Source organism: Mytilus californianus, unplaced genomic scaffold (assembly GCF_021869535.1).
Source record: "Mytilus californianus isolate M0D057914Y unplaced genomic scaffold, xbMytCali1.0.p SCAF_1, whole genome shotgun sequence".
NCBI lineage: Eukaryota > Metazoa > Mollusca > Bivalvia > Mytilida > Mytilidae > Mytilus > Mytilus californianus.
Genome location: NW_026262581.1, coordinates 59,351,328 through 59,368,636, shown reverse-complemented (window position 1 = coordinate 59,368,636; position 17,309 = coordinate 59,351,328). Strand labels below are relative to the sequence as shown.

Here is a 17,309-nt window from a genome sequence, read left to right as displayed (position 1 = left end):
TTTGGCTTATATCTCAAAAACTAAAGCTTTAAGAGCAAATCTGACATGGGGTCAAATTGTTAAATTGGTCAAGATCTATCAGCTCTGAAATTTTCAGACGAATCGAACAACCCATTGTTGGGTTGCTGCCACCGAATTGGTAGTTTTAACAAAATTTTGCAGTTTTTTGTTATTATTTTGAATATTATTATAGATATATATAAACTGTAAGCAGCAATAATGTTCAGCAAAGTAAGATCTACAAAAAAGTTAATATGACCAAAATTGTCAATTGACCCCTTAAGGAGTTATTGCCCATTAAAGACAATTTTACACAATTTGTTCATCAAGTTTGCTAACATTTAAAAATCTTCTTCTCTGAAACTACTGGACCAATTACCTTCAAACTTTAACTAAAAGTTCCTTAGGGTATCTTGTTTATAAATTGTATCCTAAATTTTGATCCATCGACAAACATGGCCGCCATGGCTAAAAATAGAACACAAGGGTCAAATGCAGTTTTTGGCTTATATCTCAAAAACTAAATCTTTTAGAGCAATTGTGACATGGGGTCAAATTGTTTTAATTGGTCAAGATATATCGGCCCTGAAATTATCAGACGAATCGAACAACCCATTGTTGGGTTGCTGCCACCGAATTGGTAGTTTTAACAAAATTTTGCAGTTTTTTGTTATTATTTTGAATATTATTATAGATATATATAATCTGCAAGAAGCAATAATGTTCAGCAAAGTAAGATCTACAAAAAAGTTAATATGACCAAAATTGTCAATTGACCCCTTAAGGAGTTATTGCCCTTTAAAGACAATTTTACACAATTTGTTCATCAAGTTTGCTAACATTTAAAAATCTTCTCCTCTGAAATACAGGTGAGCGATTCAGGCTCTTGAGAGCCTCTTGTTTTATGATATGGTTGTTTCTCTGATTTATCCTATAAGTAATATCATCAACTATATTCCTGACCTTATTTTCATGGTTCAGTTGTCAATGTTAATTTTTTTATGAAAAGGTTGTTTCTCTGATTGATCCTATAAGTAATTCATCAACCATATTTGGTATTACATGTATTAAAAGTGATTAATTGTAAGGTGTACTTGTAAATCTGACAGGATTCACTTGACCTTAATCTCATTTTTAAGGTCATTACTTATTCGCTGGTACTGTAAGTAATAGGTCAATTGTATTTGGTCTATATATTAGATGTTTGTAAGGAGTACATGTCCTTCTCTCAAGGTTCATCGACTTTACTTACTGTAAATTCAGAAATTATTACGTGCATTTATTATTGTGATTTTTGTAGAATGGACAAAAATGTGAGATTAATTATTGCAATATCGGTAAAGGCTGTATACATATATATATATATATACATGTATATATCATATCAGTATGTGAGTTCTTATTATTGCGATACTCATTAATTAGTTCATTAGCTCATTCATATGAGACTAGACACAAATTCAAATGGTGTTAACAGTTTATTAAAAGTTGAATGTACATATACACACAAAGGAAAACATTCCTCTATTTAATAGATCATCAGCTACAATAGTGACATTTTTAAAGTACCAAAAACTGTTCGAAGGAGCATGCATTGTTTCTTTTTGTCTGTCCTTCAATCCCAAACAAAAATAATGGATGAAAAAACATTGCTGGTAGAAACATTTCATGAGTCAATGCTTTTTTCAATTGGCCTATAAACAAGTTGCACATAATTCTTTTGAAGCCATTTTGAAAGAGATGCGAAAGAGACTAAAGGGTCATTCAAACTCATTAGACGAAAATAAACTTGACCAACGCCATGGCCAAAAAAGAAAAAGCCCAAAAGACCAACAACAGCACACAGAATACACCATAGAAAACTAAAGACTGACAAATATATTTAGATGCAATTAAAAGGGTCACTGATACAGACCTGTTCCTTGTATCCCAGGCTAAGCTTACTACTTTTGAAACAGTGTTTTAAAAATAATGAAAATTCACTTAATTAAACGAGATTTTTTTGGTCAAGTTGGCATAGCTGAAGGAAAATAAAATGACCATAATTAATCACTGTAGTTTGCCAGAATTTGTCATTGACATCAAATTGTTAATTGATATACATTTAGGTGGTAGACTTGGATAAAGGGTGGTAACTCTTAAAATCAGTAATGTGTTTGTAATCATGGTAACAGTCATTTTCATCATTTGCTTTTTTAAGAATGTGTGTAATACCAAATTAAAATAATTTTGTGTTACATAAATAGAAGCTTGAAGTATATCTATGAAAATGTTTGACACAAATGTGCCTGTAATTTGTAGGAGTTATTTCCCTTACCAAAGGCTATCTCATTAGTTTGACCAAGGACACATAACCATGATAACTAACATATATGTCCTTGGTTTGATCCATATTAATCAAAGTCTATTTCCATTTTGCTCTACGTCTTCAAATATATTGTGATACAATGTGTAATTATCATTTTGCTGACAGTGTTTTAAATGTGTGATGAACTGGTTACTTCTTCTTGTCATTTGCTAACTTTTATATTGCTAATTGTACACATGTATTTGTCCTTGACCCTTGTAAAGAACTGTCATGCTTGATGGGGGGAGTATCATCTAACAATAAATTTGTGGATAAATATGGAAAATTTTATTTAATGATCTATGATTATCAGTATTATCTTCTATTAAACATTTATGAATAATGAAGAACAAAAAAAAATCATTATGTAAGATAAGTTTTAAGTGCATTATTGCATGTTACCATTCTTGAAATTGTTGACATTTTTTTAATTAGAAATAGAAAAAAAAAACTTTAAGGTAATTTCTTTGCATTTAGTATTGACTTTTTAAGCCTTCATTAAAGTGAAGTACTGTATCAGCATCCTACCAGTGTATACCAGGTACACTTCTCTTATTATTAATGACAGGAAATTATTCAATGTAAGGAGACCAAAGAACAACTTAAATAGATCCATTGTTAATAGTTTGTGCTTGAATAAGTCTAATTAACTAATGAATTCTAGATACTGGCAAGTATTTTCTGAAAATGATAAATTATGTATTGGCATTTCTGGAAAATATTTTTTTTTTCATTGACGTGAATCTAATGGTTAATTATAGAAAGGAAAAATAAACGAACAAACTTTGAATGAATGAAATGAAACTGGTGGGTGGAATATGTAAATCAATAAGAAAAATCACCAGGTATGAAGCAATATGGGAAAAGATTATGAGTAGTAAAATTAGCAGATATCTTCAATTACTGTTTTTATACGACCGCAAAAAAAATTTTGTGGTCGTATATTGGTATGACGTTGGCGTCGTCGTCGTTGTCCGAAGACACATTAGTTTTCGCACTCTAACTTTAGTTTAAATGAATGGATCTCAATGAAATTTTACCATAAGGTTCAATACCACAAAAGAAAGGTGGGGATTGATTTTGGGGGTTATGGTACCCACAGTTAAGGAATTAGGGGCCAAAAAGGGGCCAAAAATAAGCATTTTTGTAACTTCCAGACATAACTTGTGTGTAAGTGTATGGATCTCTCTGACATTGTACCACAAGGTACCGTATCACAAAGGGAATGCTGGGATTGATTTTGGGGGTAATTGCCTCCACAATTTAGGAATAAGGGGCCAAAAAGGGGCAAAAACAAGTATTTTTTTAGTTTCATGACAATAACTTGTGTGTAAGTGTATGGATCTCTCTGACATTGTATCACAAGGTTCCATATCACAAAGGGAATGCTGGGATTGATTTTGGGGTAATTGCCTCCAAATTTTAGGAATAAGGGGCCAAAAAGGGGCAAAAAACAAGCATTTTTCTAGTTTCATGACAATAACTTGTGTGTAAGTGTATGGATTTTTATGAAATTGTACTACAAGGTTCCATATCACAAAGGGAAAGCTGGAATTGAGTTTGGGGGTAATTGCCCAAAAAGTTTAGGAATAAGGGGCCATAAAAGGGCCAAAAATAAGCATTTTTCTAGTTTCCAGACAATAACTTGTGTTCAAGTGTATGGATCTCTCTGAAATTGTACTGCAAGGTACCATACCACAAAGGGAAGGCTGGGATTGATTTTGGGGGTAATTTCCTCTAAATTTTAGTAATTAGGGGCCATAAAAGGGCAAAAAAACAAGCATTTTTCTAGTTTCAGGACAATAACTTGTGTGTAAGTGTATGGATCTTTATGAAATTGTACTGCAAGGTTCCATATCACACAGGGAAAGCTGGTTTTGAGTTTGGGGGTAATTGCCCTAAACGTTTAGGAATTTTGGGCCAAAAAGGGTCCAAAAGACAAGCATTTTTCTAGTTTCCAGACAATAACTTGTGTTCAAGTGTATGGATCTCTCTAAAATTGTACTGCAAGGTACCATACCACAAAGGGAAAGCTGGGATTGAGTTTGGGGGTGATGAATCATAAGGGGGTTCAAAAAATTGGGGGGGGGGGGGTTTCCTTTTTTTTTCTTTAAAATTTTCCATTTTAAATTGGTTATTTCTGATTTATATATAAAAGCAAATAATAATGATATGGTTTGAATAGGTAAATTAAAAAATTTTAAGTTCTTAGACCACTTTCATTCTGTGTGAAAACCTATTCTGTGTCAAATATTTAATTACAATCCAAATTCAGTGCTGTATCAAGCTTGAATGTTGTGTCCATACTTGCCCCAACTGTTCAGGGTTCGACCTCTGCGGTCGTATCAAGCTGCGCCCCAGCGGAGCATTTTATTTGTTATGGCAAGATATGTGCTGTATTTATAGATTATCGTTGGTCATCTCAACGAGATTGATTTTCTCGCTTGAGCCGGTACGGCGAAAATGAGAAAAGCAATCGAGTTGAGATGACCAATGATAATCTGTTTATTGCTATTTTACCTATGACGACGTTGTTAATTTCATTGACAACGGCACATGTGCCCTTAGTTTCTAGCGATAATTTTTCATATCACTCTACTGTGCTGAGAAAGGAAATTATCAGTCAGTAAGATCAAAGGAAAATTTCGTAAAATAGCGATAATATGAAATAACATACATGTGCTGTAAATTCAGAAATTATTGCGAACTTTTTATTATTGCTAATAATGCGACAGGATGAGTATAGCAATAATATGAACATTATTGCTATACTCATACAGTCGCGTTATTCGCAATAATAAAAACTCACATTCTGATATCTGATACATATATCTGTTTGCAGATTTTCTGGAAATCGCAGTAATTAAACTCAAATTTTTGTCCTTTCACAAAAAAAACGCAATAATAAATGCATGCAATAATTTCTGAATTTACAGTATCAGTTTCTTATGAGTACTGTTATTTGTTTCACAGAACAAGTCTAAATGCTTAAAAATTTTAAGATTACAGTATAAACTATGTGTATGTTAACCTACTATCCTACAAGTGGCTAATGTACTTTTAATTTCATTAAGAACTATAAAGGTATATAAAAATATCACTATATTTCACATGAGCGATATTGATTTTAGTAATTTACAAAACACTGAAATAACATGAATGTACCAGTTTCAAGAAATGTGGTGAACACATGCATGGTTTAAATGGTATTAGTTGGAAACAAGACATCACCAAGCATAACTTGAAAAGAAATAAAACATTTGGAAAAAGAAAATAAATATTAGCTCAAAGAAACTGCTGTACATCCAAAAAGGCATCGATGAATAAAACTCCCAAACTTAACAGATACATAAGCGTTGTAAGATTATTTGTTGTTGTAAGCTTATAAAAAAGAAAAGATAAATTTGATGGAGAAGGTATAATAACACAACTTTTTGTACCTTTGAATTAAAAAAGAAGTCTAAATCTGTAAAATGTTCACAAGACATAAGGTTGGTCAGATCTGAATACTTATATTTTATACTACCCACTCTTGGGGTGGGGACTATATCGCAACATCCTTGTCAGTTCATCTGTTCTTCCAATAGTATGTTCTTCCAACAAATGATTTTGTCCCACTTTTCTCTGACACTACTAAACAGAATGACTTCATATTTGACAATGATAAGTTGTAACTTGTTAGCACTTTAGGATCTGTCAGATACCTACTTCCTGTTTGCAGATTCTTTTAATTTTTCAATATGTTGAATAAACTTATAATTTTTCATAACACATTTCTCCATTGGTGACAGCAGCTCAACAGTAATGATTTTCTGGATTTGTCAAACAGCTACTTCCTGTTTTCAGATACCTTCAATTACAAGTTGGGGAAAGCCAAGTACCACAATGCATATATTTGTATTTGGTTTAAGACTACACACCCTCCTCAGTAAATTAAACTATGAAAATATGTCAATCTGGTAATAAAGATTCTACCACTGCATCAAGTGTTATTGCAAAATGTCTTCAATTGAGACAGTTGATTTTTCAAATTTAAAAGGTGAGGATTGCTGAAATTTTACTGTCGAGACAATTGAAATATCCTATTGAGAGCTGATGAAGCCAGTATCAAAAAATAAAATGCCATTATTCTGTTTATTGGTGATTTGTGTTAATAATATGTTTATGGAATAAAATGAAATAATTACCGAACTATTTTTACGCGTGGAAAACATTGTGATAGTTGTTTGGTTGTATGAATAAAGATGCATGCATTTCATTGATAAATTGACGCGGATAGACATGAACACGCGACGTTGCTGCACTGATACATGATGTCATTGCCTAATATTTTTTAGTATCAGATCCTGTCCATGATCTTAAAAATATTAGGCAGTAAGATCAAAGGGAAAATATACAAACTGCCGATAAACTGCCGATAAACCCTTATATCAGTAAGATTGTCAGCAGATACTTAATTCTTGATAGTAAAGTACTACACTATCATGACTCTTTAGATAAATGTGACAAAAGAAAAAGATATCAAAACCTGTATGTGACATCATATACCATCCGTTTTGTCTCGCCTTTATCGGAGTCAAAAAGCGAGACATAGGTATGCTGTTTCCAGCGTCGTTGACGACGGCAGCGGCGTCAACAATGTAGTAGTTTGTGATTAGGTCTAGTTTATGGTGAACCACTAGTGGTAGGTCAACAATTTTTGGTATGCAGTTGTATTAGCATTGGCACATCTCTTTACCATGGAGATTATTTGGCCCCACCCCCTCAGTCATGCTCTTTGACTATGAAACTTTTGCTTAGTTTTTGTCTCACCTTGACGGAGTCAAAAAGCGAGACATAGGTATGCTGTTTTCGGCGTCGGCGAAGGCGGCGTCAACAATGTATTAGTTTGTGATTAGGTCTAGTTCATGCTGAACCACTAGTAGTAGGTCAATGATATTTGGTATGCAGTTGTATTAGCATTGGCACATCTCATTACCATGGAGATTATTTGGCCCCGCCCCCTCAGTCAAGGTCTATTGACTTTGAAACTTTTCATAGTTTACATGTATTAGTTTGTGATTAGGTCAATTTATGGGGAACCACTAGTGGTAGGTCAATGATATTTTGTATGCAGTTGAATAAGCATTGGCATATCTCATTTCCATGGAGATTATTTGGCTCCGCTCCCTTAGTCATGGTCTATAGACTTTGAAAATTTTGTTAAGTTAACATGTATTAGTTTGTAATTAGGTCAGTTCAAGGGAAACCATTAGTGGTAGGCCAATGTTAATTGGTGTTCAGTTGTATAAGCATTAGCACATCTCATTTCAAAGGAGAATATTTGGCCCTGCCCCTCAGTCATGGTCTATTTACTTTGAAACTTTTGCTTAGTTTACATGTATTAGTTTGTGATTAGATCAGTTTAAGATGAACTGCTAATGTTAAGTCAATGATATTTGGTATGCAAATTTATTGGCATTTGCAAGTATCGTTTCCATGGAGATTATATAGCCCACCCCTGATCATGGTTCATTGACTTTGAAACTTTTACATAGTTTACAAGTTAATGTTTGTGTTTAGGTTTGTTTAAAGGGAACGACTTATAATAAGTCAATGGTATTTGGTATGCAGTTGTATTAGCATTGGCACATCTCATTCAATGGAGATTGTTTAGCCATGTACCTTCAGTCATGGTTCATCGACTTTAAATATTTGCATAACTTACATGTTAAAGTATTGCAATTTTAATTTCAACATTTGCATTTTCAAAATTACAAAAAGGCGAGACATATCTCTTTGATAACAGTTTATCATGTATTAGTTTGTGATTAGGTCAGTTTATGGGGAACCACTAGTAGTAGGTCAATGATATTTGGTATGCATTTGTATAAACATTGGCATATCTCATTTCCATGGAGATTATTTGGCCCCGCCCCCTCAGTCATGCTCTTTTGACTTTGAAACTTTTGCTTAGTTTTCATTTATTAGTTTGTTATTAGCTAGGTCAGTTTAAGGGGAACCGTTAGTTGTAGATCAATGATATTTGGTATGCAGTTGTATAAGCATTAGCACATCTCATTTCCGTGGAGAATATTTGGTCCTTACCCCTCAGTCATGGTCTATTGACTTTGAAACTTTTGCTTAGTTTTCATGTATTAGTTTGTGATTAGGTCAGTTTTAGATGAACCACTAATGTTAAGTCAATGATATTTGGTATGCAAATGTATTGGCATTGGCAAGTTTCATTTCCATGGAGATTTTATAACCCCACGCCCCTAATTATGGTTCATTGAGTTTGAAACTTTTACATAGTATACAAGTTAATGTTTGTGTTTAGGTTTGTTTAAAGGGAACGACTTTTCAGCATTTGCATTATCAAAATAACAAATATTCGAGACATATCCCTTTGTTAACAGTTTATGTAAAACTAGGGTCTAATATTCCATCTGGAATCAATTTACATCAGTTGAAAATTGATTTTCCATAAATTTGTAAAAGTATAATTTAATATTGTTGTCATTTTAAATTCCATGGCAGCTGTAAAGATTGAATTAATTGTAATTTCTTGTATAATCCTTATTCCAAAGATAAAAGCCATTAAACTGAAAATCCACTTTTATAACATTTGTATTTTTTATTTTATATAATTCATAAATTTTACATGCACGTGTTTCAAAAGGGCATGCTTCTTTTGATTCATTTTTTAGCTCACCTGGCTTTTCTCATCACTTGGCGTCTGTCCTCCGTTGTCCGTTAACTTTTACAAAAATCTTCTCCTCTGAAACTATAGGGCCAAAGTTAACAAAACATGGCCACAACCATCATTGAGGAATCTAGTTTAAAAAATGTGTCCAACGACCTGGACCGCCAACCAAGATGGCCGCCATGGCTAAAAATAGAACCTAGGGGTAAAATGTAGATTTTGGCTTATATCTCTGAAACTAAAGCATTTAGAGCAAATCTGACGTGGGTAAAATTGTTCATCAGATCAAGATCTATCTGCCCTGAAATTTTCAGACAAATCAGACTACCCGTTGTTGGGTTGCTGCCCCTGAATTGGTAATTTTATGAAAATTTTGCAGTTTTTGGTTATTATCTTCAATATTATTATAGATATAGATAAACTGTAAACAGCAATAATGTACAGCAAAGTAAGATCTACAAATAAGTCAACATGACCAAAATGGTCAATTGACCCCTTAAGGAGTTATTGCCCTTTATAGTCAATTTTTAACAATTTTTCATAATTTTTGTTATCTTTTACAAAAATCTTCTCCTCTAGATCTGAAACTACTGCGCCAAATAGAATCAAACTTTGCCACACTCATCATTAGGGTATTTAGTTTAAAAATGTGTCCGATGATCCCGCCTGCTGATCAAAATGGCCAACAGGGCTAAAATTGAACATATGGGTAAAATCCTGTTTATGGATTATATCTCTGAAACTAAAGCATTTAGAGCAAATCTGTTTACTGGTAAAAATATTCATCAAGTGAAGTTCTATCTGCCCTGATATTTTCAGACAAATCAGACAATCCGTTGTTGGGTTGCTGCCCCTGAATTAGTTATTTTAAGGAAATTTTGCAGTTTTGGGAAATGATCTTGAATATTATAGATAGAGATAAACTGTAAACAGCAATAATGTTCAGCAAAGTAATATCTACAAATAAGTTAACATGACCAAAATTGTCAATTGACCCCTTAAGGAGTTATTGCCATTTATAGTCAATTTTTAACGATTTTTCGTAAATTTTTGTAATCTTTTACAAAAATCTTCTCCTCTGAAACTACTGCGCCAAATAGAATCAAACTTAGCCACAATCATCATTAGAGTATTTAGTTTAAAAAATGTGTACGATGACACCTGCCTAACAACAAAGATGGCCGAGATGGCAAAAAATAGAACATATGGGGTAAAATGCAAGTTTTGTCCATTATTCTGATAACAGTTATAAAAAGAGGAAATCTGAAAAGGGTGAAATTGTTCAGAATGTTGAGCTCTACCAATATCCATATACTTCAAAACTGTCAGATGATTTCCTGTAGGAGTTATTGCCCTTAAATGACTAACTAAACAGACTTCAATGATCAGCAATTTAAGACACAAAAAAATAGAGATTTGTTTGCCCCCGCCGTAGCGAAGGGGGCATTAAGTTTTACCCTTGTCCGTCTGTACGTACGTACGTCCGTCCGTCAGTACGTCCCAAAGTTGGTTTCCGTTCTCCAACTTTAGTTTGCCTCAACCAAATGTTATGAAACTTTTTCATAATGCTTATTACAACAAAACACAGATCAAATTTGAATTTTGGTGGCGTCACTTTAACTGTTCTAGAGTTATGCCCCTTTACAAATGGAAAAATTGCTGAATTTTTCATTTCCGTTCTCTAACTTTAGTTTGCCTTAGCCAAATGCTATGAAACTTATACACAATGCTTATTACTACAAAATACAGATCAAGTTTGAATTTTGGTGGCGTCACTTTAACTGTTCTAGATTATGCCCCTTTACAAATGGAAAAATTGCTGAATTTTTCGTTTCCGTTCTCTAACTTTAGTTTGCCTTAGCCAAATGCTATGAAACTTATACACAATGCTTATTACTACAAAATACAGATCAAGTTTGAATTTTGGTGGTGTCACTTTAACCGTTTTAGAGTTATGCCCCTTTACAAAGGGAAAAATTGCTGAATTTTTCGTTTCCGTTCTTTAACTTTAGTTTGCCTCAACCAAATGCTATGAAACTTATACACAATGCTTATTAGTATATTACCACAAAATACAGATCAAGTTTGAATTATGGTGGTGTCACTTTAACTGTTCTAGAGTTATGCCCCTTTACAAATGGAAAAATTGCTGAATTTTATGAAACTTATACACAATACTTATTACCACAAAACTCAGATCAAGTTCAAATTTGGGTAGGGTCACTTTTACCATTCTTCAGTTATGTCTGTTTATAATTTTATATGATTTGCAAGCAGGGGCATCATCTGTGTCCCATGGACACATTCCACATTTATTGTCATTAATTCTATTTTCGTCTACAACGTTGGAGAGTGTCCTTTGTTGAATATGCATATAGACCAAGGTGAGCGACACAGGCTCTTGAGAGCCTCTAGTTTGTGGATATTTTTTTTATAATATAATTCCATAACCATTTCTTGAGATATTAAATTGAATTTATTATATATTTATTCATATGATAATCTGTTTTTTCATTTGATTTATACCCTTGTATGATGGCAGTAAAAACTGCAGTGGTCATAAATCATAGAATTTCAAATATCGCTGAAGACCAGACTGCCAAACTTTTCAGAAGAGTAAAATGAAATACTGGCAATAGCTCTATCTCCAGGATAAATGTACATAGACAGAAAATTGATTTTTTTTTCAAGAATAGTTGGTGGTAATATTTATATGTGTCAAGAATTTTGTTTTTATATTATTTGATGCATGTTGATTTAAGTATATTTCTATGATTTTATAAAGTATTGATTATAAACATATGTTTTGGTGAAAATTAAAAAGGATTAAGGCATTTTTAGTCTATTATGTCTGTATAATGTAGACAGTCTATTAGACTATTAAGCTTAAATTATGATTTCTTGAATGCTGATGAATGTTTTTCCTGACCACTCAGTCATTTTGATAATCAGCAGGTGGTTTAAGCTCTTCTTACATCAAAAATATATTAGAAAATTAGTAGATCTCTGGTTCGTTATTGGTAGAAATTCAGGTAGGATGTAAATTTACTAGAGTAGTTTTCAGTGTAAAATGATTAACCTAAATATATTTTGTTGAAGAATTCTTAAATTTTTTTTGTCTTCTTCTGCTTCCATTCGAAAGACATCATAAGCATAGTATGGTATTTGCACTCTGGCTGCCATGTATGTTCATATTGTTGTGGCTGCCATGTATGTTCATATTGTTGGGTGCAAATTATTGTCCACATCATATCCGAAAGATTTTTCCAATTATATCATATTGGTGTATGAAGATTTTTTGTGATTAAATGGCCATTCTCTATTCTAAACAATAAATTTTCCCTAAGGAAGTTCACTCTCTCATCGAAACCTATTTTAAAATCAATATCAAAATCGCTGAGGAATACTGTAAAGTTTTTATGAATTTGTGTATTTGCTAATTAAACATCTGTTGTGTATTTGTATATGTAGGTCAAAGCAATTAATGACAAGTTTTCTCTAATTCTTAGCAGATTAATCCTTTTCCTGACCAGTTAATTTTTTTTATTTAATCAACGTGTGGTTCGTTTGATCTCAGTTCATCATTGGTCAAAATTCAGTTATGACGTCAAAATTCCTTGCTTTCTTCTGAATTTCCTTTTGTGACGTCATGAAAAATGGTGACCATGCCTGATGACATCACATAGAAAGAACACATCTTTTTGCAGATCATTGGAAAAGAAGGATACCTTTTGTCTAAATATCTTTGGAGAAACAGATTCTATCACCAAATTTGTGCAATACGATATTTCTACACTCTCTACAGTTAAATTTTAAATATCAAAATGAAAATTTAACCGTCTTGAGTGGAGAAATATCATATCACACTCGATACAGTGGTAGAATCTATATATATATAACTATTTGCCTCTCCTAATACTGCATTATGCAATATACCAATACAACTTCCTAAATTAGATCTAGGATATCTTTTGATATGTCCATAGATGACATTGAGTTGCAAATCAGGATTCTATCTTGAAGTCTTCCAATCATGAAAAAGATGAACTCTTCAGACACTGAAAAAGATGAAAGTTTTTTGCTTTTCAAATATGATACTTTTCCTAGCAAGATATCTGTACTGTACACATGGTGGTTATAAGGGCAGGGACAAAACTGACACAAACATTAAATTTGAATTAGAAAAGAAATATAAAGTGATTTATATAAAGAAGGAGAGGATGGTTATGATTAAAAAAGTTATATACAATGATTTCAACAAATAATATTGCATTTCATAGTTTGGATATAATTATAATCTATTAAAACGAATGATGTTGATTGACTGTTGATGACTGTTCAGCTTTAGTGAGAAACTAAAATCAGTAAGTATACCTGTAAATCATTTGTAGTAGAAATCTTATTTTTATACCTGTCTGTTTCACAAAAGAGATGAAAGATACAGCATGCAGTCTTTTGTGAACAGCCTGGGCTCCCAAGTTTTAGTGGCGAAGTTATTTTGCATATCATTTTAAAAATGTCAACTTATTATTGTTTTTTTTTGTTTTTTTTTTTCAGGGAAAGGAGATAGAATGGATTAAGACATGAGATATAGATGAAATGGAAGAAAGGGGGTCCAAGGTTGTTGTGGCAGGATGTACAAATGACTCCTCAAGTGACGACACATGTTTTGACGATAGAGCAACAAAAAGGCGTCCATGTTCACGTAAACTGTCATCCATGCCAGGGGAAAAATATTTATGTCAAAAAAATTCCGCAGATCACAACTTTAGTAGTGAGTCTAACGATGGAGGGATAGGGTCTATGGACTCCCGCGATGACAATCATTCAGAATCAGAAAGTGAAATAAATATTCATGAAGTCCCATGTGTTTGCAAAGGTTGTAGTCGGAAAAGTGATGAGGAATTTTATTATTTACAGTCCACCCCACAGTATTTACATGATGGCAAGGCTTGTCATTCAGATCAAATGGAATGGAAATTCCAGTCTCCTTGCGCCATAAACTCCTGGGGACACTTTTGTCAAAGTCGTAGAGATTTATATAAATATCGTAGGAGTGACTATTCTAGTGATAGTGATGAAGAATCAGTCCCAAGGTTTAACCAAATTAGTCCAGATTCAGATGGTTGTGGAAAACCAAGATCTCATTTACCAGTTTGTGATAGTCTGTCTGATGTACCATTAAAAACAGTTGTAAAAGGTTCATCCAAGACGGACCTCCTGAAAAACCTTACATCACGTCCACAAGATGGTATTAAGCCTCATGTGTTCAAAGAAAAGTTTGCTGTAAGTATTGATGTACCTTAGTAACTTGGTAAAATTCTTGGTGGTAAGTTAAAGATCTGACTTAGCCACATTACATTTGAATTGGAAGGATCCAGAAATGTTTTCGTTCTATTTCTGTCATTTGAGATGACTTGAAAGTTGGGGTCCTTTTTTCAAACTCTTCATGGCATCAAAGAAGTTATATTGACAGTTTCACCGCATAAACTCCATAAAACTATTCTTGTTAGGCTACTGAATTCAAGGAGGGATTTTGGTGCTAGCCTACTGAATAAATATTTACGAAAAATAAATAGATGTGATATGATTGACATTGAGACAAATATCTTTCAAAGACCAAATTACTGGACAAGGATGTAATATGATCTCCAGCAAATTCCATAATTTATAGTAAACTTTAAAAACCCTGGGATAACAAAATGCAAAACTATTCATGAGAGTAAACTAAGAGCCAGTTTTCACATAATAACATGACACGAAAAACATTAATGAAAGACACAACCAACCACTGGACATCAGGTCCATTGCTTAGAACAGGATGCATAAAGATTGTATGTGTGTTTTTTTAATCTGCTCATATATACCCACACCCTAACCTGAGCGAGGGGTGTAAAAATTGAATACAACATTAGAACAAAAGGAAAATCATTAAAAACCAGCTTGACTCATTTAAACGCAAAAGTACATATTGTATGAGTTACTGAAGACAAATATTTGTTTTTGCTCTTATCTTTAGTTATTTTTGCTACTTAGCTATTATTTGAAAATGGCCTTTTCATGCGGTTTGAATGATGAGTACATAAAGGTAATGCTGCTATTTCTAGAAAAGTTAACCAATATTTTAATATTATCAGCTGCAAATGTATATATTTCAGTTTTTATATTAATTTTTCATTACGTAAAGGTCAGTTTTTCTTTCTATTATTAATTATGATCCATTAACCATACAAAAAAGGTCGCAGAAAATTCTTAGAAATTAAAATGTAAGTGGTTTTAAGTAATGCATTCCACCAATGAAGTGCAGTTTAATTGTAATTATGTTATTGAGGTTATATTTATTTTTTCCAAGAAGTGCAGTAAATAAATATCATGTTTAATACTTGTACAGTTGTGTATATACATATTCTATTTATCTCAAATGGACTTTTTTGCAGTTTTCGAGACAGTCTGAGGTTAAAGTTTTTTAGACAACAAAACCTTCAGAGATTTGTATGAAACTTTGACAGAGGCTTTTATAGGATTAAGAGATAACATCTGTCAGAAGCAATATCTTGAAAATATTTTTATTCTTTTTCAGTATTTTACTGATATAGAGGCAGATAGTCTTAGTTTTGTGTAGTTAAAATTAACATACAGTCTATTGTTAAATTATTCAGACATCAACAACTTTGATGAACCTTTATGTAATAATATGAAAGTTAGACAGAACCTTCAATAGCATCTAAAAGTTTGAACTTTGTTTCCAATACTTTACTGATAAATTGAATTAGTTTTTGGCAGTCATTTCACTTTTATACTTACAGCAGCAATAGCAGACAAGACACAAGGTTCTGTGGAACCTTTTACAAATTAGATATACAATGTTTAATGGCATTAATTGAATATTTTCAGACAATATTACGTTGGTATACTGAATGCAGTGATGACCAGAAGAACACGGTATTAAAAGGTTTACTGGTAAGATTTTTGTACATTTTTTGCTAATCTTATGCAATTTTTTCATGTGAAGGATTTTTGCTTTCATTGATTTCAACCTTTCATTTGTATTTTGTAAACTCTTCATGGGGTTTAAGATTTTTTGCCCAATTACCTCTATATTTCTCAATTTAGAAAAAAACTTTCAAATAAAGTACATGCCTAGTAAAATTCTTTGAAATTCTTGCTTCTTTTAATATATTCCCAAAAGCTAATATAATTGACTTAATTTTTTCTCCATACATTTCATATGAAAAATACAGATATATTTTTTTATCCTGTTGTTTTTATACGACCGCAAAAAAATTTTGCGGTCGTATATTGGCATGACGTTGGCGTCGTTGTCGTCGTCGTAGTCGTCCGAAGACACATTGGTTTTCGCACTCTAACTTTAGTTTAAGTGAATGGATCTCTATGAAATTTTACCATAAGGTTCAATACCACAAAAGGAAGGTGGGGATTGATTTTTGGGGTTATGGTACCAACAGTTAAGGAATAAGGGGCCAAAAAGGGGCCAAAAATAAACATTTTTGTAACTTCCAGACATAACTTGTGTGTTAGTGTATGGATCTCTCTGACATTGTACCACAAGGTTCCATATCACAAAGGGAATGCTGGGATTGATTTTGGGGGTAATTGCCTCCAAATTTTAGGAATTAGGGGCCAAAAAGGGGCAAAAAAAAGCATTTTTCTAGTTTCATGACAATAACTTGTGTGTAAGTGTATGGATCTCTCTTACATTGTACCACAAGGTTCCATATCACAAAGGGAATGCTGGGATTGATTTTGGGGGTAATTGCCTCCAAATTTTAGGAATTAGGGGCCAAAAAGGGGCAAAAAACAAGCATTTTTCTAGTTTCATGACAATAACTTGTGTGTAAGTGTATGGATCTTTATGAAATTGTACTACAAGGTTCCATATCACAAAGGGAAAGCTGGAATTGAGTTTGGGGGTAATTGCCCAAAATGTCTAGGAATAAGGGGCCAAAAAGGGGCCAAAAATAAGCATTTTTCTAGTTTCCAGACAATAACTTGTGTTCAAGTGTATGGATCTCTCTGAAATACTGCAAGGTACCATACCACAAAGGGAAGGCTGGGATTGATTTTGGGGGTAATTCCCTCAAAATTTTAGGAATTAGGGGCCATAAAGGGGCAAAAAAACAAGCATTTTTCTAGTTTTAGGACAATAACTTGTGTGTAAGTGTATGGGTCTTTATGAAATTGTACTGCAAGGTTCCATATCACTAAGGGAAAGCTGGAATTGAGTTTGGGGGTAATTGCCCCAAACGTTTAGGAATT

General features: G+C 32.9%; 1 protein-coding gene and 1 long non-coding RNA gene across 3 annotated transcripts in view; both read left to right on the top strand.

Annotated features, from left to right (window-relative positions):
* LOC127705383 (uncharacterized) overlaps positions 1-17,309 on the top strand; it is an 89,485-nt gene that overhangs the window by 42,235 nt on the left and 29,941 nt on the right. The gene's annotated exons all lie outside the window — the stretch shown is intronic.
* The window catches only part of LOC127704963 (F-box/WD repeat-containing protein 7-like), a 68,185-nt gene that overhangs the window by 22,478 nt on the left and 28,398 nt on the right, over positions 1-17,309 (top strand). For both annotated transcript variants that reach the window (XM_052209207.1, XM_052209214.1), the window contains exons 2-3: positions 13,590-14,318; positions 15,927-15,992. In XM_052209207.1, coding sequence (XP_052065167.1) covers positions 13,632-14,318; positions 15,927-15,992 — 753 coding nt within the window. In that variant the 5' untranslated portion in view covers positions 13,590-13,631. The remainder of the gene's footprint in view (positions 1-13,589; positions 14,319-15,926; positions 15,993-17,309) is intronic.